The sequence below is a fragment of the Scyliorhinus torazame genome, chromosome 16 (genome assembly GCF_047496885.1).
Source record: "Scyliorhinus torazame isolate Kashiwa2021f chromosome 16, sScyTor2.1, whole genome shotgun sequence".
NCBI classification, from domain to species: domain Eukaryota; kingdom Metazoa; phylum Chordata; class Chondrichthyes; order Carcharhiniformes; family Scyliorhinidae; genus Scyliorhinus; species Scyliorhinus torazame.
The window spans coordinates 98,359,343-98,379,168 of NC_092722.1; the positions used below are offsets into that span (position 1 = coordinate 98,359,343).

Here is a 19,826-nt window from a genome sequence, read left to right on the forward strand (position 1 = left end):
TGATCCAGGATTCCAAGCTTGGGGGCCTCGCATCCTTCCACTGAAGAAGAATCCTCCGCCGGGCTAACAGGGACGCAAAGGCCAGAATACCGGCCTCTTTCGCCTCCTGCACTCCCTGCTCCTCTGCCACCCCAAATATTGTGAGCCCCCAGCCCGGTTTGACCCTGGATCCTACCAGCCTCGACACCGTCCTCGCTACGCCCTTCCAAAATTCCTCCAGCGCTGGGCATGCCCAAACATAGGGGTGTGGTTTGCTGGGCTCCCTGAGCAGCTAACACAAAGAACAAAGAAATGTACAGCACAGGAACAGGCCCTTCGGCCCTCCAAGCCCGTGCCGACCATGCCGCCCGACTAAACTACAATCTTCTACACTTCCTGGGTCCGTATCCCTCTATTCCCATCCTATTCATGTTTTGTCAAGATGCCTCTTAAATGTCACTATCGTCCCTGCTTCCACCACCTCCTCCGGTAGCGAGTTCCAGGTACCCACTACCCTCTGCGTAAAAAAACTTGCCTCATACATCTACTCTAAACCTTGCCCCTCTCACCTTAAACCTATGCCCCCTAGTAATTGACCCCTCTACCCTGGGGAAAAGCCTCTGACAATCCACTCTGTCTATGCCCCTCATAATTTTGTAGACCTCTTTCAGGTCGCCCCTCAACCTCCTTCGTTCCAGTGAGAACAAACCGAGTTTATTCAACCGCTCCTCATAGCTAATGCCCTCCATACCAGACAACATTCTGTTAAATCTCTTCTGCACCCTCTCTAAAGCCTCCACATCCTTCTGGTAGTGTGGCGACCAGAATTGAACACTATACTCCAAGTGTGGCCTAACTAAGGTTCTATACAGCTGCAACATGACTTGCCAATTCTTATACTCAATGCCCCGGCCAATGAAGGCAAGCATGCCGTATGCCTTCTTGACTACCTTCTCCACCTGTGTTGCCCCTTTCAATGACCTGTGGACCTGTACTCCTAGATCTCTTTGACTTTCAATACTCTTGAGGGTTCTACCATTCACTGTATATTCCCTACCTGCATTAGACCTTCCAAAATGCATTACCTCACATTTGTCCGGATTAAACTCCATCTGCCATCTCTCCGCCCAAGTCTCCAAACAATCTAAATCCTGCTGTATCCTCCAACAGTCCTCATCGCTATCCGCAATTCCACCAACCTTTGTGTCGTCTGCAAACTTACTAATCAGACCAGTTACATTTTCCTCCAAATCATTTATATATACTACAAAGAGCAAATGCCCCAGCACTGATCCCTGTGGAACACCACTGGTCACAGCCCTCTAATTAGAAAAGCATCCTTCCATTGCTACTCTCTGCCTTCTATGGCCTAGCCAGTTCTGTATCCACCTTGCCAGCTCACCCCTGATTCCGTGTGACTTCACCTTTTGTACTAGTCTACCATGAGGGACCTTGTCAAAGGCCTTACTGAAGTCCATATAGACAACATCCACTGCCCTACCTGCATCAATCATCTTAGTGACCTCCTCGAAAAACTCTATCAAGTTAGTGAGACACGACCTCCCCTTCACAAAACCATGCTGCCTCTCACTAATACGTCCATTTGCTTCCAAATGGGAGTAGATCCTGTCTCGAAAAATTCTCTCCAGTAATTACCCTACCACTGAAGTAAGGCTCACCGGCCTGTAGTTCCCTGGATTATCCTTGCTACCCTTCTTAAACAGAGGAACAACATTGGCTATTCTCCAGTCCTCCGGACATCACCTGAAGACAGTGAGGATCCAAAGATTTATGTCAAGGTCTCAGCAATTTCCTCTCCAGCCTCCTTCAGTATTCTGGGGTAGATCCCATCAGGCCCTTGGGACTTATCTACCTTAATATTTTTTAAGACATCCAACACCTCGTCTTTTAGGATCTCAATGTGACCCAGGCTATCTACACACCCTTCTCCAGACTCAACATCTACCAATTTCTTCTCTTTGGTGAATACTGATGCAAAGTATTCATTTAGTACCTTGCCCATTTCCACTGGCTCCACACACACATTCCCTTGCCTATCCTTCAGTGGGCCAACCCCTGGCTACCCTCTTGCTTTTTATGTACGTGTAAAAAGCCTTGGGATTTTCCTTAACCCTATTTGCCAATGACTTTTCGTGACCCCTTCTAGCCCTCCTGACTCCTTGCTTAAGTTCCTTCCTACTTTCCCTATATTCCACACAGGCTTCGTCTGTTCCCAGCCTTTTAGTCCTGACAAATGCCTCCTTTTTCTTTTTGACGAGGCATACAATATCTCTCGTTATCCAAGGTTCCCGAAAATTGCCGTATTTATCCTTCTTCCTCACAGGAACATGCTGGTCCTGAATTCCTTTCAACTGACACTTGAAATCAACATGTCAGATGTTGATTTGCCCTCAAACATCCGCCCCCAATCTATGTTCTTCAGTTCCCGCCTAATATTGTTATAATTAGCCTTCCCCCAATTTAGCACACTCATCCTAGGACCACTCTTATCCTTGTTCAACAGCACTTTAAAACTTACTGAATTGTGGTCACTGTACCACCTGGCCGGGCTCATTCCCCAATATCAGGTCCAGTACCGCCCCTTCCCTAGTTGGACTGTCTACATATTGTTTTAAGAAGCCCTCCTGGATGCTCCTTACAAACTCCGCTCCGTCTAAGCCCCTGGCACTAAGTGAGTCCCAGTCAATATTGGGGAAGTTGAAGTCTCCCATCACCACAACCCTGTTGTTTTTATTCTTTTCCAAAATCTGTCTACCTATCTGCTCCCCTATCTCCCGCTGGCTGTTGGGAGGCCTGTAGTAAACCCCCAACATTGTGACTGCATCCTTCTTATTCCTGATCTCTACCCATATAGCCTCACTGCCCTCTGAGGTGTCCTCCCGCAGTACAGCTGTGATATTCTCCCTAACCAGTAGCGCAACTCCGCCACCCCTTTTACATCCCCCTCTATCCCGCCTGAAACATCTAAATCCTGGAACGTTTAGCTGCCAATCCTTCCCTTCCCTCAACCAGGTCTCTGTAATGGCAACAACATCATAGTTCCAAGTACTAATCCAAGCTCTAAGTTCATCTGCCTTGCCCGTAATACTTCTTGCATTAAAACATATGCACTTTAGGCCACCAGACCCGCTGTGTTCAGCAACTTCTCCCTGTCTGCTCTGCCTCAGAGCGCCACTGTCCCTATTCTCTAGTTCTCCTTCAATGCTCTCACCTTCTGACCTATTGCTCCCGTGCCCACCCCCCTGCCATACTAGTTTAAACCTTCCCGTGTGACACTAGCAAACCTCGCGGCCAGGATATTTATGCCTCTCCAGTTTAGATGTAACCCGTCCTTATATAGGTCACACCTGCCCCGGAAGAGCTCCCAGTGGTCCAGATAACGGAAACCCTCCCTCCTACACCAGCTGTTTAGCCACGTGTTTAGCTGCTCTATCTTCCTATTTCTAGCCTCACTGGCACGTGGCACAGGGAGTAATCCCGAGATTACAACCCTAGAGGTCCTGTCTTTTAACTTTCTGCCGAGCTCCCTGAACTCCTGCTGCAGGACCTCATGCCCCTTCCTGCCTATGTCGTTAGTACCAATATGTACAACGACCTCTGCCTGTTTGCCCTCCCCCTTCAGGATGCCCTCTACCCGTTCGGAGACATCCTGGACCCTGGCACCAGTGAGGCAACATACCATCCTGGAGTCTCTTTCACGTCCACAGAAGCGCCTATCTGTGCCCCTGACTATAGAGTCCCCTATTACTATTGCTTTTCTGCGCTTTGACCCTCCCTTCTGAACATCAGAGCCAGCCGTGGTGCCACTGCTCTGGCTGCTGCTGTTTTCCCCTGATAGGCTATCCCCCCCGACAGTATCCAAAGGGGTATACCTGTTCGAGAGGGGGACAACCACAGGGGATTCCTGCACTGACTGCCTGCCCTTTCTGGTGGCCACCCATTTCTCTGCCTGCACCTTGGGTGTGACCACATTTATATAACTGCAATCTATGACGCTTTCCGCCACCTGCATGCTCCTAAGTGCATCCAATTGCTGCTCCAACCGAACCATGCGGTCTGTGAGGAGCTCTACTTGGGTGCACTTTCTGCAGATGAAGCCATACGGGATGCTGGAAGCCTCCCGGACCTGCCACATCTCACAGTCAGAGCACTGCACCCCTCTAACTGACATTGCGTCAATTAATTAAAATTAAAAGTTTTTTTAAAAAATTTATATATATTTTTTTATTTTTTTAAAGTTACTGTTAACTATCTGTTTCCTAGCACTAGATTTCTAATATAAATACGAAAGCTAAATATAGTACTCTCCGATCTCTGGCTTAGATACCCCTCTAAATTATAATTAAGTAATTATGTTTAATTAGTTACCAATGCTTAATTTTTAAAATTTAGTGTAGATTCCCAACCAGCCACTCAGGTCACAGCTTTTCTGTGATGTGACTTCAGTTTCCCCCCGACACACACAATTTGAAAAAGGTATAAAATTAAAAATGAGTAAAAATCACTTACTTACCTTCTGAGTGTCTTGGATGTTCTCAGGTTCTCTCCCTGACATAGACTGCTCCTCCTCCTCCGAACGGCTCCCGAAACTAGGCCGCGATCTTTTAAAATCTCCGCTCTGACTCGCAGCTCCTGCGCTTTTTAAATCTCCCGCACTTTTTAAATCTCCCGGCTCTCTCTCCTCTCGCGCTTTTTAAATCTCCCGGCTCTCTCTCCTCTCACGCTGTTTTCAATGTCCCGGCTCACTCTCCACTCGCGCTGTTTTCAATGTCCCGGCTCACTCTCCACTCGCGCTGTTTTCAATGTCCCGGCTTTCTCTCCTCTCGCGCTGTTTTCAATGGCCCGGCTTTCTCTCCTCCCGCGCTGTTTTCAAACCTGTCCTCACCCCAAAAAAACTGGCTCATCCTTGTCCCGGTCATGTGTGCCCTGTGCAGCACCTTAAACTGTATGAGGCTGAGCCTCGCGCACGAAGATGAAGAGTTCATCCTCCCTAGGGCATCTGCCCACACCCCTTCCTCGATCTCCTCCCACTTACCTTTCACCTCCACCACCGAGGCCTCCTCCTGCATCACCTGGTACGTTTCCGAGATCTTCCCCACTCCCGCCCACTCCCCCGAGAGCACCCTGTCCTGTACTGTGCGTGGCAGCAGCCGCGGGAATTCAACCACCTGCTGCCTGGCAAATGCCCTTACCTGTAAGTACCTGAAGGTGTTCCCCGAGGGGGAGCCCATACTTCTCCTCCAACTCACCCAGGCTCGCGAACTTCCCGTCCACAAACAGGTCTCCCAACCTTCGTATCGCTGCCCTGTGCCACCCCGAAAACCCTCCATCTGTCCTCCCTGGGACGAACCGGTGGTTCCCACGTATTGGGGTCTACACCGAGGCCCCAACTTCCCCCCTGTGCCGCCTCCACTGCCCCCAGATTTTGAGGGCAGCCGCCACTACCGTGCTCGTGGTATACCTCCTTGGAGGGAGCGGCAACGGCGCCGTTGCCAGCGCCCCCAGACTCGTACCCACACAGGACGCCGTCTCCAGCCTCTTCCATGCAGCCCCCTCCCCCTCCATCACCCACTTGCACACCATCGTCGCATTGGCGGCCCAGTAGTACCCACAGAGGTTGGGCAGCGCAAGCCCCCCCCCCCCCCCCCCCCCCCCCCCCCCCTATCTCTACCCCGCTCCAGGAACACCCTTCTCTCACTCGGAGTCCCTCGCGCCCACACAAACCCCATTATGCTCCTGTTAACCCGCCTAAAAAAGGCCTTTGGGATAAACACGGGGAGGCACTGGAACAGGAACGAAAACATTGGGAGCACCGTCATTTTGACTGACTGCACCCTACCCGCCAAGGACACGGCAACGCGTCCCACCTCTTGAACTCCTCCTCCATTTGCTCTACCAGCCTTGTGAAATTAAGCCGATGCAGGGCCCCCCAGCTCCTGGCCACCTGGACCCACAAATACCTGAAGCTCCTCTCCGCCTTTTTAATGGGAGCTCGCCAATCCCCCTCTTCTGGTCCCCTGGGTGAACCACGAACAGCTCGCTCTTCCCCATGTTGAGCTTATACCCTGAGAAATCCCCGAATTCCCTGAGGATCCTCATTACCTCCGGCATTCCCCCCACCGGGTCCGCCACATATAACAGCAATTCGTCCGCATAGAGCAACACCCTCTGCTCCTCCCCACCCCGCACCAACCCCCTCCAGTTCCACGACTTCCTCTGTGCCATAGCCAGCGGTTCAATCGCCAGTGCGAAGAGCAGGGGGGACAGGGGACACCCCTGCCTCGTCCCTCGGTGCAACCGAAAGTACATAGAACATAGAACATTACAGCGCAGTACAGGCCCTTCGGCCCTTGATGTTGCGCCGACCTGTGAAACCACTCTAAAGCCCATCTACACTATTCCCTTATTGTCCATATGTCTATCCAATGACCATTTGAATGCCCTTCGTGTTGGCGAGTCCACTACTGTTGCAGGCAGGGCATTCCACACCCTTACTACTCTCTGAGTAAAGAACCTACCTCTGACGTCTGTCTTATATCTATCTCCCCTCAATTTAAAGCTATGTCCCCTCGTGCTAGACATCACCATCCGAGGAAAAAGGCTCTCACTGTCCACCCTATCCAATCCTCTGATCATCTTGTATGCCTCAATTAAGTCACCTCTTAACCTTCTTCTCTCTAACAAAAACAGCGTCAAGTCCCTCAGCCTTTCCTCATAAGATCTTCCCTCCATACCAGGCAACATTCTGGTAAATCTCCTCTCCACCCTTTCCAATGCTTCCACATCCTTCCTATAATGCGGTGACCAGAATTGCACGCAATACTCCAAATGCGGCCGCACCAGAGTTTTGTACAGCTGCAACATGACCTCATGGCTCCGAAACTCAATCCCTCTACCAACAAAAGCTAACACACGTATGCCTTCTTAACAACCCTCTCAACCCGAGTGGCAACTTTCAGGGATCTGTGTACATGGACACCAAGATCTCTCTGCTCATCCACACTGCCAAGAATCTTACCATCAGCCCAGTACTCTGTCTTCCTGTTATTCCTTCCAAAATAAATCAACTCACACTTTTCTGCATTAAACTCCATTTGCCACCTCTCAGCCCAGCGCTGCAGCTTATCTATGTCCCTCTGTAACTTGTAACATCCTTCCGCACTGTCCACAACTCCACTGACTTTAGTGTCATCTGCAAATTTACTCACCCATCCTTCTACGCCCTCCTCCAGGTCATTTATAAAAATGACAAACAGCAGTGGCCCCAAAACAGATCCTTGTGGTACACCACTAGTAACTGGACTCCAGTCTGAACAAGTCTTAAGCATTGAACATAAGAACTAGGAGCAACAGTAGGCAATTCAGCCCCATGAGCCTGCTCCGCCATTCAATACGACCATGGCTGCCATGGCCGATCTCATCTCAGCCTCATCTCCACCTTCCTCTCCACTTCCCCTTAAACCTTCATCCCGTTACTGATCATAAACCTATCTCTCTCCTTCTTAAATGTGTTTAGGGTTCCAGTATCCACTGCACTCTGGGGAAGTCATTCCACAGATTCACGACCCTTTGAATGAAGTAATTCCTCCTCATTTATGTTTTAACTCTGTCACCCCTTAGCCTAAAACTATGGCTTCTTGTTCTAGATTGTCCAACAAGCGGAACCATCCCCTCGACGTCAACCTCACATTTATACACATTAAATACCACCTGCCAAATTTTGGCCCACTCACTTAACCATGTCCATTTGTAAATGTATTTCTTCATTGCAACTTGCTTTCCCACCTATTTTAATGTCATCTGCAAATTTGGCAACAGTGCATTCTATCCCAAGCCAAGTCATCAATACAGATTATAAATGTTAGGGACCCAAGGCACACCACTCGTTACAGCTTGCCAACCAGAAAAAGAACCATTTATCGCACTCTATCCAAGCTAAGATATCACACCCAACCCCATGGGATCTTACCTTGCCTGATAACCTTTTGTGCTGCACCTTATCAAACGCCTTCTGGAAGTCCAGATACATTACATCTACAGGTCCCCCATTATTTGAAGCTTGTTACAGCTTCAAAGAACTCTAGCAAATTAGTCATACATGAATTTGAGTCATTTGTTAGGTCATTGTTCCCAGTAATAAAGCAATAAAAGGACTCGAGTAAATCTAGTTTAGCAGTAACAAATCATTCGGATCAATTGATCAACAAGAGTGCACCTTCCATGTTATCTGATGAGTGCCTTGCGTTTCCTTATATATATTGTAGTTTTATATTAGCTTGCATAGAATGTACAGATCAAAGGTAGAATTAGTATAAATGTTTGGAGCAAGTCACTGTTTCCTGTAATCAGGCTGGAACAGAGGTTGGTGCCCAAGCTCTTGTGGTGAATTGTGAACTCAATTATTAAGAGTAATGTAAATGGAATTGTGTTTTATGATTTGACTAAGTATTCATGTGACTGTGTTGAAGACAAAAAAATCAGATTCTGCAGTTATTCGGTTCTTAAAGAAAATACAACAAAAAAGCCAATCCAACAGTTCTACCTGTTCAGCTCTGTTCTACCTTTTCCTTTCTGGCCTCTTCCTGAGTTCAGTGAGAATTCTACTTTTTTACTGGTCCAATTATTCTTAATCTTTTTCGTGTCACAACTAGGCTTACATTAACACTGCAATGAAGTTACTGTGATATTCCCCTAGTCGCCACACTCTGGCACCTGTTCGGGTACACAGAGGGAGAATTCAGAATGTCCAAATTACCTAACAAGCATGTCTTTCGGCACTTGTGGGAGGAAACTGGAGCACCTGGAGGAAACCCACGCAGACACGGGGAGAACGTGCAGACTCCGAACAGGCAGTAACCCAAGCGGGAATCGAACCCGGGTCCCTGGTGCTGTGAAACAACAGTGCTATCCACTGTGCTACCGCGACGCCCACTTTGTCCACTAACTCCATTGTACCAGGAGCCCATCTGCAACAGAAGCAAACATACTCCTGAGCAAAGAATCGAAAAATTGCTCAGAGGAGACCATTCCTCAGAAATTGAAACAACACAAATTCACCAGAAAGTGTCGGCACAAATTGGCACAACTGGTTCAGTCAGTTTATATTGTCCCTTCCATGGTAAGTTTTACATTCTACCTGCTGCTTTATGTGAACAGAGTCCTAGAGGTTTACAGCATGGAAACAGGCCCTTTGGCCCAACTTGTCCATGCCGCCCAGTTTTTAATCACTAAGCTAGTCCCAATTGCCCGCATTTGGCACATATCCCTCAAAAACCCATCTTACCCATATAACTGTCCAAATGCTTTTTAAAAGAAAACATTGTACCCGCCTCTACTACTGCCTCTGGCAGCTCGTTCCAGATACTCGCCACCCTGTGTGAAAAAACTGCCCCTCTGGACCCTTTTGTCTCTCTCCCCTCTCCCCTTAAACCTATGGTCTCTAGTTTTAGACTCCCCTCCCTTTGGGAAAAGATGTTGACTACTTTATCTATGCTCCTCGTTATTTTATGGACCTCTGTAAGATCACCCCCAAACCTCCTACGCTCCAGGGAAAAATGTCCCAGTCTATTGAGCCTCTCCTTATAACTCAAACCATCAAATCCCGGTTGCATCCTGGTAAATCCTTTCCGCACTCTTTCTAGTTTAATAATATCCTTTCTATAATAGGGTGACCAGAACTGAACACCGTATTTTAAGTATGGTCTTACTATGTCTTGTACAAGTTCAGCAATACGTCCCAACTCCTGTATTCAATGTTCTGACCAATGAAACCATGCATGCCAAATGCCTTCTTCGCCACCTGGTCCACCTGCGACTCCACCTGTACTCCTATATCTCTTTGTTCTGTAACTCTCCCCAACACCCTACCATTAACTGAATAGATCCTTGCCCGATTCAATCTCCCAAAATGCATCACCTCACATTTATTTAAATTAAACTCCATCTGCCGTTCATCGGTCCAGTGGCCCAATTGATCAAGATCCCATTGCAATCCTAGATAACCTTCTTCACTGCCCACTTTGCCCCCAATCTTGGTGTCATCTGCAAACTTACTAACCATGCCTCCTACACTCTCATGCAAATCATTAATATTAATATAAATAACAAATAACAGTAGACCCAGCACTGTCCCCTGAAGCACATCGCTGGTCACAGGCCTCCAGTTTGAAAAACAACCCTCCACAACTTCTGTCATCAAGCTATTTTGTATCCAATTGGCTACCTCACTCTGGATCCCGTGAGATTTAACCTTATGCCACAATCTAATATGCGGTACGTTTAGAACGGTGCATTTGTCCCTGATTATGTCCATATATGTCCAGGGCAGCACGGTAGCATTGTGGATAGCACAATTGCTTCACAGCTCCAGGGTCCCAGGTTCGATTCCCCGCTGGGTCACTGTCTGTGCGGAGTCTGCACATCCTCCCCGTGTGTGCGTGTGTTTCCTCCGGGTGCTCCGGTTTACTCCCACAGTCCAAAGGTGTGCAGGTTAGGTGGATTGGCCATGATAAATTGCCCTTAGTGTCCAAAATTGCCCTTAGTGTTGCGTGGGGTTACTGGGGTATGGGGATAGGGTGGAGGTGTAGACCTTGGGTAGGGTGCTCTTTCCAAGAGCCGGTGCAGACTCGATGGGTCGAATGGCCTCCTTCTGCACTGTAAATTCTATGATAATCTATGATATACTGAAGCAGCTCTTCTTTATCAACATGTAGACACTTTGAGTGGTTAGGAGTTGTTGTTCCTCTGGTTGGTCCTTTCCTTATGGAAAAATCACCCAGCTGTATTTCCCCATTCTAGACCGATGCTGTGCCTTACCCATTTGAATCAACTTGTAAAAGAATGTTCGAGTAAATACTCATTCAATTTTAAACCTGAAATGGGACATTTTGGGGCATTAGTCGTTTCAGCCAGTCTCTTTGAACGCCGGTTTGCTCCTATATTCAAGTACAAAAGTTACAACCAACTGACAGCTTTCTGTTAATAATTACCAAGGTGTTTATAATGCCGATTGTGAGCCTGGAGTAAAATTTTCACTCTGTCCAAGGGTGCAATTGTCGACTTTGCACAACATCCTGCAACACCTGCACAAAATATAAATTAATATTAATCTTCAGCAGAAATAAAACAGCAATTTCCAAAAACATTTGCTTTGAATAATCTGCACCAAAAATAGAAGAGAATTTGATCGCCAAAGATAGTTTCAGCAAGAATGTGCCTGATCTCCACCTCAACTACACCTTCTTGCAATATCCCCAGATCACTCAATCCCCTTTGTAGCCAAAGATCTACTCACCTCTTCTTCGAATAAATTCAAAGACGTGAGCATCCACATCTCACTAGGTAGAGAATTCTAAAGACTTAATCTTTTGAGTGAAGAAATTTCTCCTCAACACAGACCCTGTGTTGACTGACCAGTCAGGGAAGCATTCTCCCCCACATCTTCCCCCCTCCCTATCTCTTCAATCTTCTCCAGCCCTAAAATCCACCAAAAAATATGTGTTCCTTTAATTCTGGCTTCTTGAGCATCACTAAGTTTATTCACCCCACCATTGGGTCAAAATCCTGGAATTTCCTCGCTAACAGCACAGTTGAGTGCACCTACACCTCAGGGACTGCGGAGGTTTAAGAAGGCAGCTCACTGCCACCTTCTCAAGGGCAACCTTGGATGGGCAGTAAATGCTGGCCTATCCAGCAACGCCCACATCCCATAAATGAATTTTAAAAATTGGCGACCATTCCTTCAATTGCCTCAGTCCTAAGCTCAAGAATTCACTTCCTAAGCCACTTTGCCTCTCGAGCTTGCAGACCTCTTTTTTTTAAAATTTAGAGTACCCAACTATTATTTCTTTTCCAATTAACGGGTAATTTAGTGTGGCCAATCTACCTACCCAGCACATGTTTGGGTTGTGGGGCCTCGGAGCTGTGAGGCAGCTGTGCTAGACCCGAGCTTGCAGTCCTCTTTTAAGACACGCCTTAAAACTGCCATTTTTGATCAAGCTTTTGGTCATCAGACCTCATATTTCCTTGTGGTTCAGCGTCATACTTCGTGAAGCACCATGGGACATTTCATTAACCACACGCTGGGCATGTAATAATAGGTTTTATTATTGTCACAAGTAGGCTTACATTAACACAGCAATGAAGCTACTGTGAAAATCCCGAGTCGCCACACTCTTGCACCTGCTCGGGTACACTGAGGGAGAATTCAGAATGTCTAATTCACCTAATGTCACAAGTCGTTAACCTTTTGGGTCTCTTTCTTTCATATCAGTGTTCTCAACGTCAAACGTCAGCCTTGTTCTTGGGTGGCCATTTTAGACCATAAGACATAGGAGCAGAATTAGGCCACTCGGCCCATCGAGTCTACTCCGCCATTCAATCATGGCTGATATTTTCTCATCCCCATTCTCCTGCCTTCTCCCCATAACCCCTGATCCCCTTATTAATCAAGAATTAATTTTCAGGGTGTCAGACTCGCCGGTGCTGCAGACGAGTGTGCGGACGAATGCCTTTGCCTCCTTAATAGCCCAGAGGCAAATTCTGCTCAGGTGGAGGTCTTCTATCCACCTAGTGCCTCAGTGTAGAACATAGAACATAGAACATAGAACGATACAGCGCAGTACAGGCCCTTCGGCCCACGATGTTGCACCGAAACAAAAGCCATCTAACCTACACTATGCCATTATCATCCATATGTTTATTCAATAAACTTTTAAATGCCCTCAATGTTGGCGAGTTCACTACTGTAGCAGGTAGGGCATTCCACGGCCTCACTACTCTTTGCGTAAAGAACCTACCTCTGACCTCTGTCCTATATCTATTACCCCTCAGTTTAAAGCTATGTCCCCTCGTGCCAGCCATTTCCATCCGCGGGAGAAGGCTCTCACTGTCCACTCTATCTAACCCCCTGATCATTTTGTATGCCTCTATTAAGTCTCCTCTTAACCTTCTTCTCTCCAACGAAAACAACCTCAAGTCCATCAGCCTTTCCTCATAAGATTTTCCCTCCATACCAGGCAACATCCTGGTAAATCTCCTCTGCACCCGCTCCAAAGCCTCCACGTCCTTCCTATAATGCGGTGACCAGAACTGTACGCAATACTCCAAATACGGCCGTACCAGAGTTCTGTACAGCTGCAACATGACCTCCTGACTCCGGAACTCAATCCCTCTACCAATAAAGGCCAACACGCCATAGGCCTTCTTCACAACCCTATCAACCTGGGTGGCAACTTTCAGGGATCTATGTACATGGACACCTAGATCCCTCTGCTCATCCACACTTCCAAGAACTTTACCATTAGCCAAATATTCCGCATTCCTGTTATTCCTTCCAAAGTGAATCACCTCACACTTCTCTACATTAAACTCCATTTGCCACCTCTCAGCCCAGCTCTGCAGCTTATCTATGTCCCTCTGTAACCTGCTACATCCTTCCACACTATCGATAACACCACCGACTTTAGTATCGTCTGCAAATTTACTCATCCACCCTTCTGCGCCTTCCTCTAGGTCATTGATAAAAATGACAAACAGCTACGGCCCCAGAACAGATCCTTGTGGTACTCCACTTGTAACTGAACTCCATTCTGAACATTTCCCATCAACCACCACCCTCTGTCTCCTTTCAGCTAGCCAATTTCTGATCCACATCTCTAAATCACCAGCCTCCGTATTTTCTGCAATAGCCTACCGTGGGGAACCTTATCAAACGCTTTGCTGAAATCCATATACACCACATCAACTGCTCTATCCTCGTCTACCTGTTCAGTCACCTTCTCAAAGAACTCGATAAGGTTTGTGAGGCATGACCTACCCTTCACAAAGCCATGCTGACTATCCCTGATCATATTATTCCTATCTAGATGATTATAAATCTTGTCTCTTATAATCCCCTCCAAGACTTTACCCACTACAGACGTGAGGCTCACCGGTCTATAGTTGCCGGGGTTGTCTCTGCTCCCCTTTTTGAACAAAAAGGGACCACATTTGCTATCCTCCAGTCCTCTGGCACTATTCCTGTAGCCAATGATGACATAAAAATCAAAGCCAAAGGTCCAGCAATCTCTTCCCTGGCGGTATTAACCCTACTTAGGGCATCAGCCCATAGACCCGCCTCTATCTCGCCACCTAGCTTGTCCTCCCACTTGCCCTTAAGCTCCTCCTCCTAAAGCTCCTGGTAAATATCTGAAACCTTCCCCACCCAGGTACTGGAGACTACTCTGTCCTGTATCCCCCGTGGCAGCAGCAGCGGAAAGGCCGGCACCTGTTTTCTCAAGAAGTCTCGCACCTGCAAATACCTAAACCCATTCCCTGCTGGCAATTCAAATTTATTCTCCAAGGCTTCCAAGCTGGGAAATCTCCCATCTATAAATAGATCCCCCATCCTTCTAATTCCTGCCCTTTGCCAACTCCGGAACCCGCCATCCAGCCTACCCGGTACAAACCGATGAGTATTATAAATCGGGGTCCAAACCGATGCTCCCTCCACTCTCTTATATCTCCTCCATTGCCCCCAGATTCTCAGAGCCGCCACCACCACCGGACTTGTGGAGTATCGGGGCGGCGAGAATGGAAGAGGTGCCGTTATCAGTGCCCCCAAACTGGTGTCTTTGCACGACGCCGCCTCCATCCGCTCCCATGCTAACCCCACCCCCACTACCCACTTCCTAATCATGGCCATATTAGCCGCCCAGTAGTAATTGCAGAAGTTCGGCAGCTCCAACCCACCCTCTCCCCGACTGCACTCCAGCAACACTTTCTTCACTCGCGGGATTTTACCGGCCCACACAAAGCCCGAAATAACCTTATTCACTCGATTGAAAAGGGTCTTTGGGATGAAGATGGGGAGGCACTGAAAGACAAACAGAAATCTGGGGAGGACCGTCATTTTCACAGTCTGTACCCTCCCCGCCAGTGATAGCGGGAGCATGTCCCAAAGTCCCCTTCCATTCGTTCTACCAACCAGGATAGTTTTAACTTGTGCAATGCCTCCCATTCCCAGGCCACTTGGATTCCCAGATATCGAAAGCTTTCCCCTACCATTCGAAGCGGCAGCCCTCCCAGTCTCTTCTCCTGTCCCCTTTCCTGGTTCTCAAACATCTCGCTTTTCCCCATGTTCAATTTATACCCCAAAAAATTGCCAAATTCCCCCAAGACTCGCATTACTTCCCCCATCCCCTCCAACGGGTCTAAAATATACAAGAGCAGGTCATCTTGTCCCGAACCAGCCCTTTCCAGTACCTAGAGGCTCTTAACACCATGGCCAATGACTCTATGGCCAGAGCAAACAGTAACGGGGAGAGGGGGCATCCTTGCCTCGTCCCTCGGTGTAGTTTAAAGTACCCCGACCTCAGCCGGTTCGTACTGGTGCTTGATAGAGCAACCGCACACAGTCAATAAAGCCCTCACCAAACCCAAACCTTCCCAGCGCTTCCCACAGGTAATTCTACTCCACCCGATCAAAAGCCTTCTCCGCATCCATCACTACCACCACCTCCACCTCCTCTCCTTCTAAGGGAATCATAATAACATTTAAAAGCTTCGAACATTGGCCTCGAGTTGCTTGCCCTTTACAAATCCCGTCTGGTCTTCCCCTATCATCCCCGGGACACAGTCCTCTATCCTTGTGGCCAGTATCTTAGCCAGCAGTCTGTCGTCCACATTCAGTAGAGAAATCAGCCTGTACGACCCGCATTGCTCCGGATCCTTCTCCCGTTTCAAGATCAATGAAATCGAGGCCTGCGACATTGTTTTGGGGGGGCTGACTTCTTTCTTGCTTCGTTAAATAGCTGGGTGACCTCATGGAATTTTTACCTGAGATGAGGAGGAGGTGAGTAGTGAGTTTCCTCTTCTGGGAGGTGAGTAGTGAGTTTAAAAGCTCTTACCTTTACAGGAGCAGCCCTTTGGATTTCGGCGGCAGCGGTGCGCAGGGGCCTTCTGGGAGGTGAGTAGTGAGTTTAAAAGCTCTTACCTTTACAGGAGCAGCCCTTTGGATTTCGGCGGCAGCGGTGCGCGGGGGCCTTCTGGGAGGTGAGTAGTGAGTTTAAAAGCTCTTACCTTTACAGGAGCAGCCCTTTGGATTTAGGCGGCAGCGGTGCGCAGGGGCCTTCTGGGAGGTGAGTAGTGAGTTTAAAAGCTCTTACCTTTACAGGAGCAGCCCTTTGGATTTCGGCGGCAGCGGTGCGCAGGGGCCTTCTGGGAGGTGAGTAGTGTATTTAAAAGCCTTGCCTGGTCCCGTGTCTGTTCTTCTTTTCTGTTTTATTTGTTTTTGTATAAGGCGGGAACCGGAAGTTCGACCTCTGGCAAGTTCCCCCCCACCCCCCCAACCAATAAATTCTGGTGGAGAGGAAACCCGAGACACTACACGTGTAGTGTCTCCCACCCGCCCTCCTCCTCTAACCTAATAATAAGACCCATTGGTGTAAGGTAAGTGCCATATTATATTATTATATTAGCATTGTGCAGGTCAAGGATCGGAGGTGGAGGAGCAGTCTTTGTCAGCGAGAGAACCTGAGAACATCTCAGACACTCAGAAGGTAAGTAAGTGATTTTTACTTTTATACCTTTTTTCAAATTGTGTGTGTCGGGGGGGAAACTGAAGTGACATCACAGAAAAGCTGTGACCTGAGTGGCTGGTTGGGATTCTAACCTAAATTTTAAAAAAATTTGAGTATTTGGGAACTAATTAAACATAATAACTTAATTATAATTTAGAGGATATCTAAGCCAGAGATCGGAGAGTATTATAGTTAGCTATCGCATTTCTATTAGAAATCTAGTGCTAGGAAACAGATAGTTGACAGTAACTTTGCAATTTAAAAAAGTATTTATAAAAAAAAAGACAAATTTTAATTTTAATTAATTGACGCAATGTCAGTTAGAGGGGTGCTGTGCTCTGACTGTGAGATGTGGCAGGTCCGGGAGGCTTCCAGCGTCCCGGATGGCTTCATCTGCAGAAAGTGCACCCAACTGCAGCTCCTCACAGACCGCATGGTTCGGTTGGAGCAGCAATTGGATGCACTTAGGAGCATGCAGGTGGCGGAAAGCGTCATAGATCGCAGTTATGTAAATGTGGTCACACCCAAGGTGCAGGCAGAGAAATGGGTGACCACCAGAAAGGGCAGGCAGTCAGTGCAGGAATCCCCTGTGGTTGTCCCCCTCTCGAACAGATATACCCCTTTGGATACTGTCGGGGGGGATAGCCTACCAGGGGAAAACAGCAGCAGCCAGAGCAGTGGCACCACGGCTGGCTCTGATGTTCAGAAGGGAGGGTCAAAGCGCAGAAGAGTAATAGTAATAGGGGACTCTATAGTCAGGGGCACAGATAGGCGCTTCTGTGGACGTGAAAGAGACTCCAGGATGGTATGTTGCCTCCCTGGTGCCAGGGTCCAGGATGTCTCCGAACGGGTAGAGGACATCCTGAAGGGGGAGGGCAAACAGGCAGAGGTCGTTGTACATATTGGTACTAACGACATAGGCAGGAAGGGGCATGAGGTCCTGCAGCAGGAGTTCAGGGAGCTAGGCAGAAAGTTAAAAGACAGGACCTCGAGGGTTGTGATCTCGGGATTACTCCCTGTGCCACGTGCCAGTGAGGCTAGAAATAGGAAGATAGAGCAGACAAACACGTGGCTAAACAGCTGGTGTAGGAGGGAGGGCTTCCGTTATCTGGACCACTGGGAGCTCTTCCGGGGCAGGTGTGACCTGTATAAGATGGACGGGTTGCATCTAAACCGGAGAGGCATAAATATCCTGGCCGCGAGGTTTGCTAGTGTCACACGGGAGGGTTTAAACTAGTATGGCAGGGGGGTGGGCGCGGGAGCAATAGGTCAGAAGGTGAGAGCATTGAGGGAGAACTAGGGAATAGGGACAGTGTGGCTCTGAGGCAGAGCAGACGGGGAGAAGTTGCTGAACACAGCGGGTCTGGTGGCCTGAAGTGCATATGTTTTAATGCAAGGAGCATTACGGGTAAGGCAGATGAACTTAGAGCTTGGATTACTACTTGGAACTATGATGTTGTTGCCATTACAGAGACCTGGTTGAGGGAAGGGCAGGATTGGCAGCTAAACGTTCCAGGATTTAGATGTTTCAGGCGGGATAGAGGGGGATGTAAAAGGGGAGGCGGAGTTGCGCTACTTGTTCGGGAGAATATCACAGCTATACTGCGAGAGGACACCTCAGAGGGCAGTGAGGCTATATGGGTAGAGATCAGGAATAAGAAGGGTGCAGTCACAATGTTGGGGGTATACTACAGGCCTCCCAACAGCCAGCGGGAGATAGAGGAGCAGATAGGTAGACAGATTTTGGAAAAGAGTAAAAACAACAGGGTTGTGGTGATGGGAGACTTCAACTTCCCCAATATTGACTGGGACTCACTTAGTGCCAGGGGCTTAGACGGGGTGGAGTTTGTAAGGAGCATCCAGGAGGGCTTCTTAAAACAATATGTAAACAGTCCAACTAGGGAAGGGGCGGTACTGGACCTGGTATTGGGGAATGAGCCCGGCCAGGTGGTAGATGTTTCAGTAGGGGAACATTTCGGTAACAGTGACCACAATTCAGTAAGTTTTAAAGTACTGGTGGACAAGGATAAGAGTGGTCCGAGGATGAATGTGCTAAATTGGGGGAAGGCTAATTATAACAATATTAGGCGGGAACTGAAGAACATAGATTGGGGGCGGATGTTTGAGGGCAAATCAACATCTGACATGTGGGAGGCTTTCAAGTGTCAGTTGAAAGGAGTACAGGACCGGCATGTTCCTGTGAGGAAGAAAGATAAATACGGCAATTTTCGGGAACCTTGGATGACGAGTGATATTGTAGGCCTCGTCAAAAAGAAAAAGGAGGCATTTGTCAGGGCTAAAAGGCTGGGAACAGACGAAGCCTGTGTGGCATATAAGGAAAGTAGGAAGGAACTTAAGCAAGGAGTCAGGAGGGCTAGAAGGGGTCATGAAAAGTCATTGGCAAATAGGGTTAAGGAAAATCCCAAGGCTTTTTACACGTACATAAAAAGCAAGAGGGTAGCCAGGGAAAGGGTTGGCCCACTGAAGGATAGGCAAGGGAATCTATGTGTGGAGCCAGAGGAAATGGGCGAGGTACTAAATGAATACTTTGCATCAGTATTCACCAAAGAGAAGAAATTGGTAGATGTTGAGTCTGGAGAAGGGGGTGTAGATAGCCTGGGTCACATTGTGATCCAAAAAGACGAGGTGTTGGGTGTCTTAAAAAATATTAAGGTAGATAAGTCCCCAGGGCCTGATGGGATCTACCCCAGAATACTGAAGGAGGCTGGAGAGGAAATTGCTGAGGCCTTGACAGAAATCTTTGGATCCTCGCTGTCTTCAGGGGATGTCCCGGAGGACTGGAGAATAGCCAATGTTGTTCCTCTGTTTAAGAAGGGTAGCAAGGATAATCTCGGGAACTACAGGCCGGTGAGCCTTACTTCAGTGGTAGGGAAATTACTGGAGAGAATTCTTCGAGATAGGATCTACTCCCATTTGGAAGCAAATGGACGTATTAGTGAGAGGCAGCACGGTTTTGTGAAGGGGAGGTCGTGTCTCACTAACTTGATAGAGTTTTTCGAGGAGGTCACTAAGATGATTGATGCAGGTAGGGCAGTAGATGTTGTCTATATGGACTTCAGTAAGGCCTTTGACAAGGTCCCTCATGGTAGACTAGTACAAAAGGTGAAGTCACACGGGATCAGGGGTGAGCTGGCAAGGTGGATACAGAACTGGCTAGGCCATAGAAGGCAGAGGGTAGCAATGGAGGGATGCTTTTCTAATTGGAGGGCTGTGACCAGTGGTGTTCCACAGGGATCAGTGTTGGGA

At 48.1% G+C, this 19,826-nt stretch overlaps 1 protein-coding gene across 2 annotated transcripts in view; it reads right to left on the reverse strand.

The window, feature by feature from the left end:
* Positions 1 to 19,826, reverse strand: part of slc25a16 (solute carrier family 25 member 16) — a 156,344-nt gene that overhangs the window by 93,617 nt on the left and 42,901 nt on the right. For both annotated transcript variants that reach the window (XM_072478775.1, XM_072478774.1), the window contains exon 3: positions 10,989 to 11,081. In XM_072478775.1, the coding sequence (XP_072334876.1) occupies positions 10,989 to 11,081 (93 nt within the window). The remainder of the gene's footprint in view (positions 1 to 10,988; positions 11,082 to 19,826) is intronic.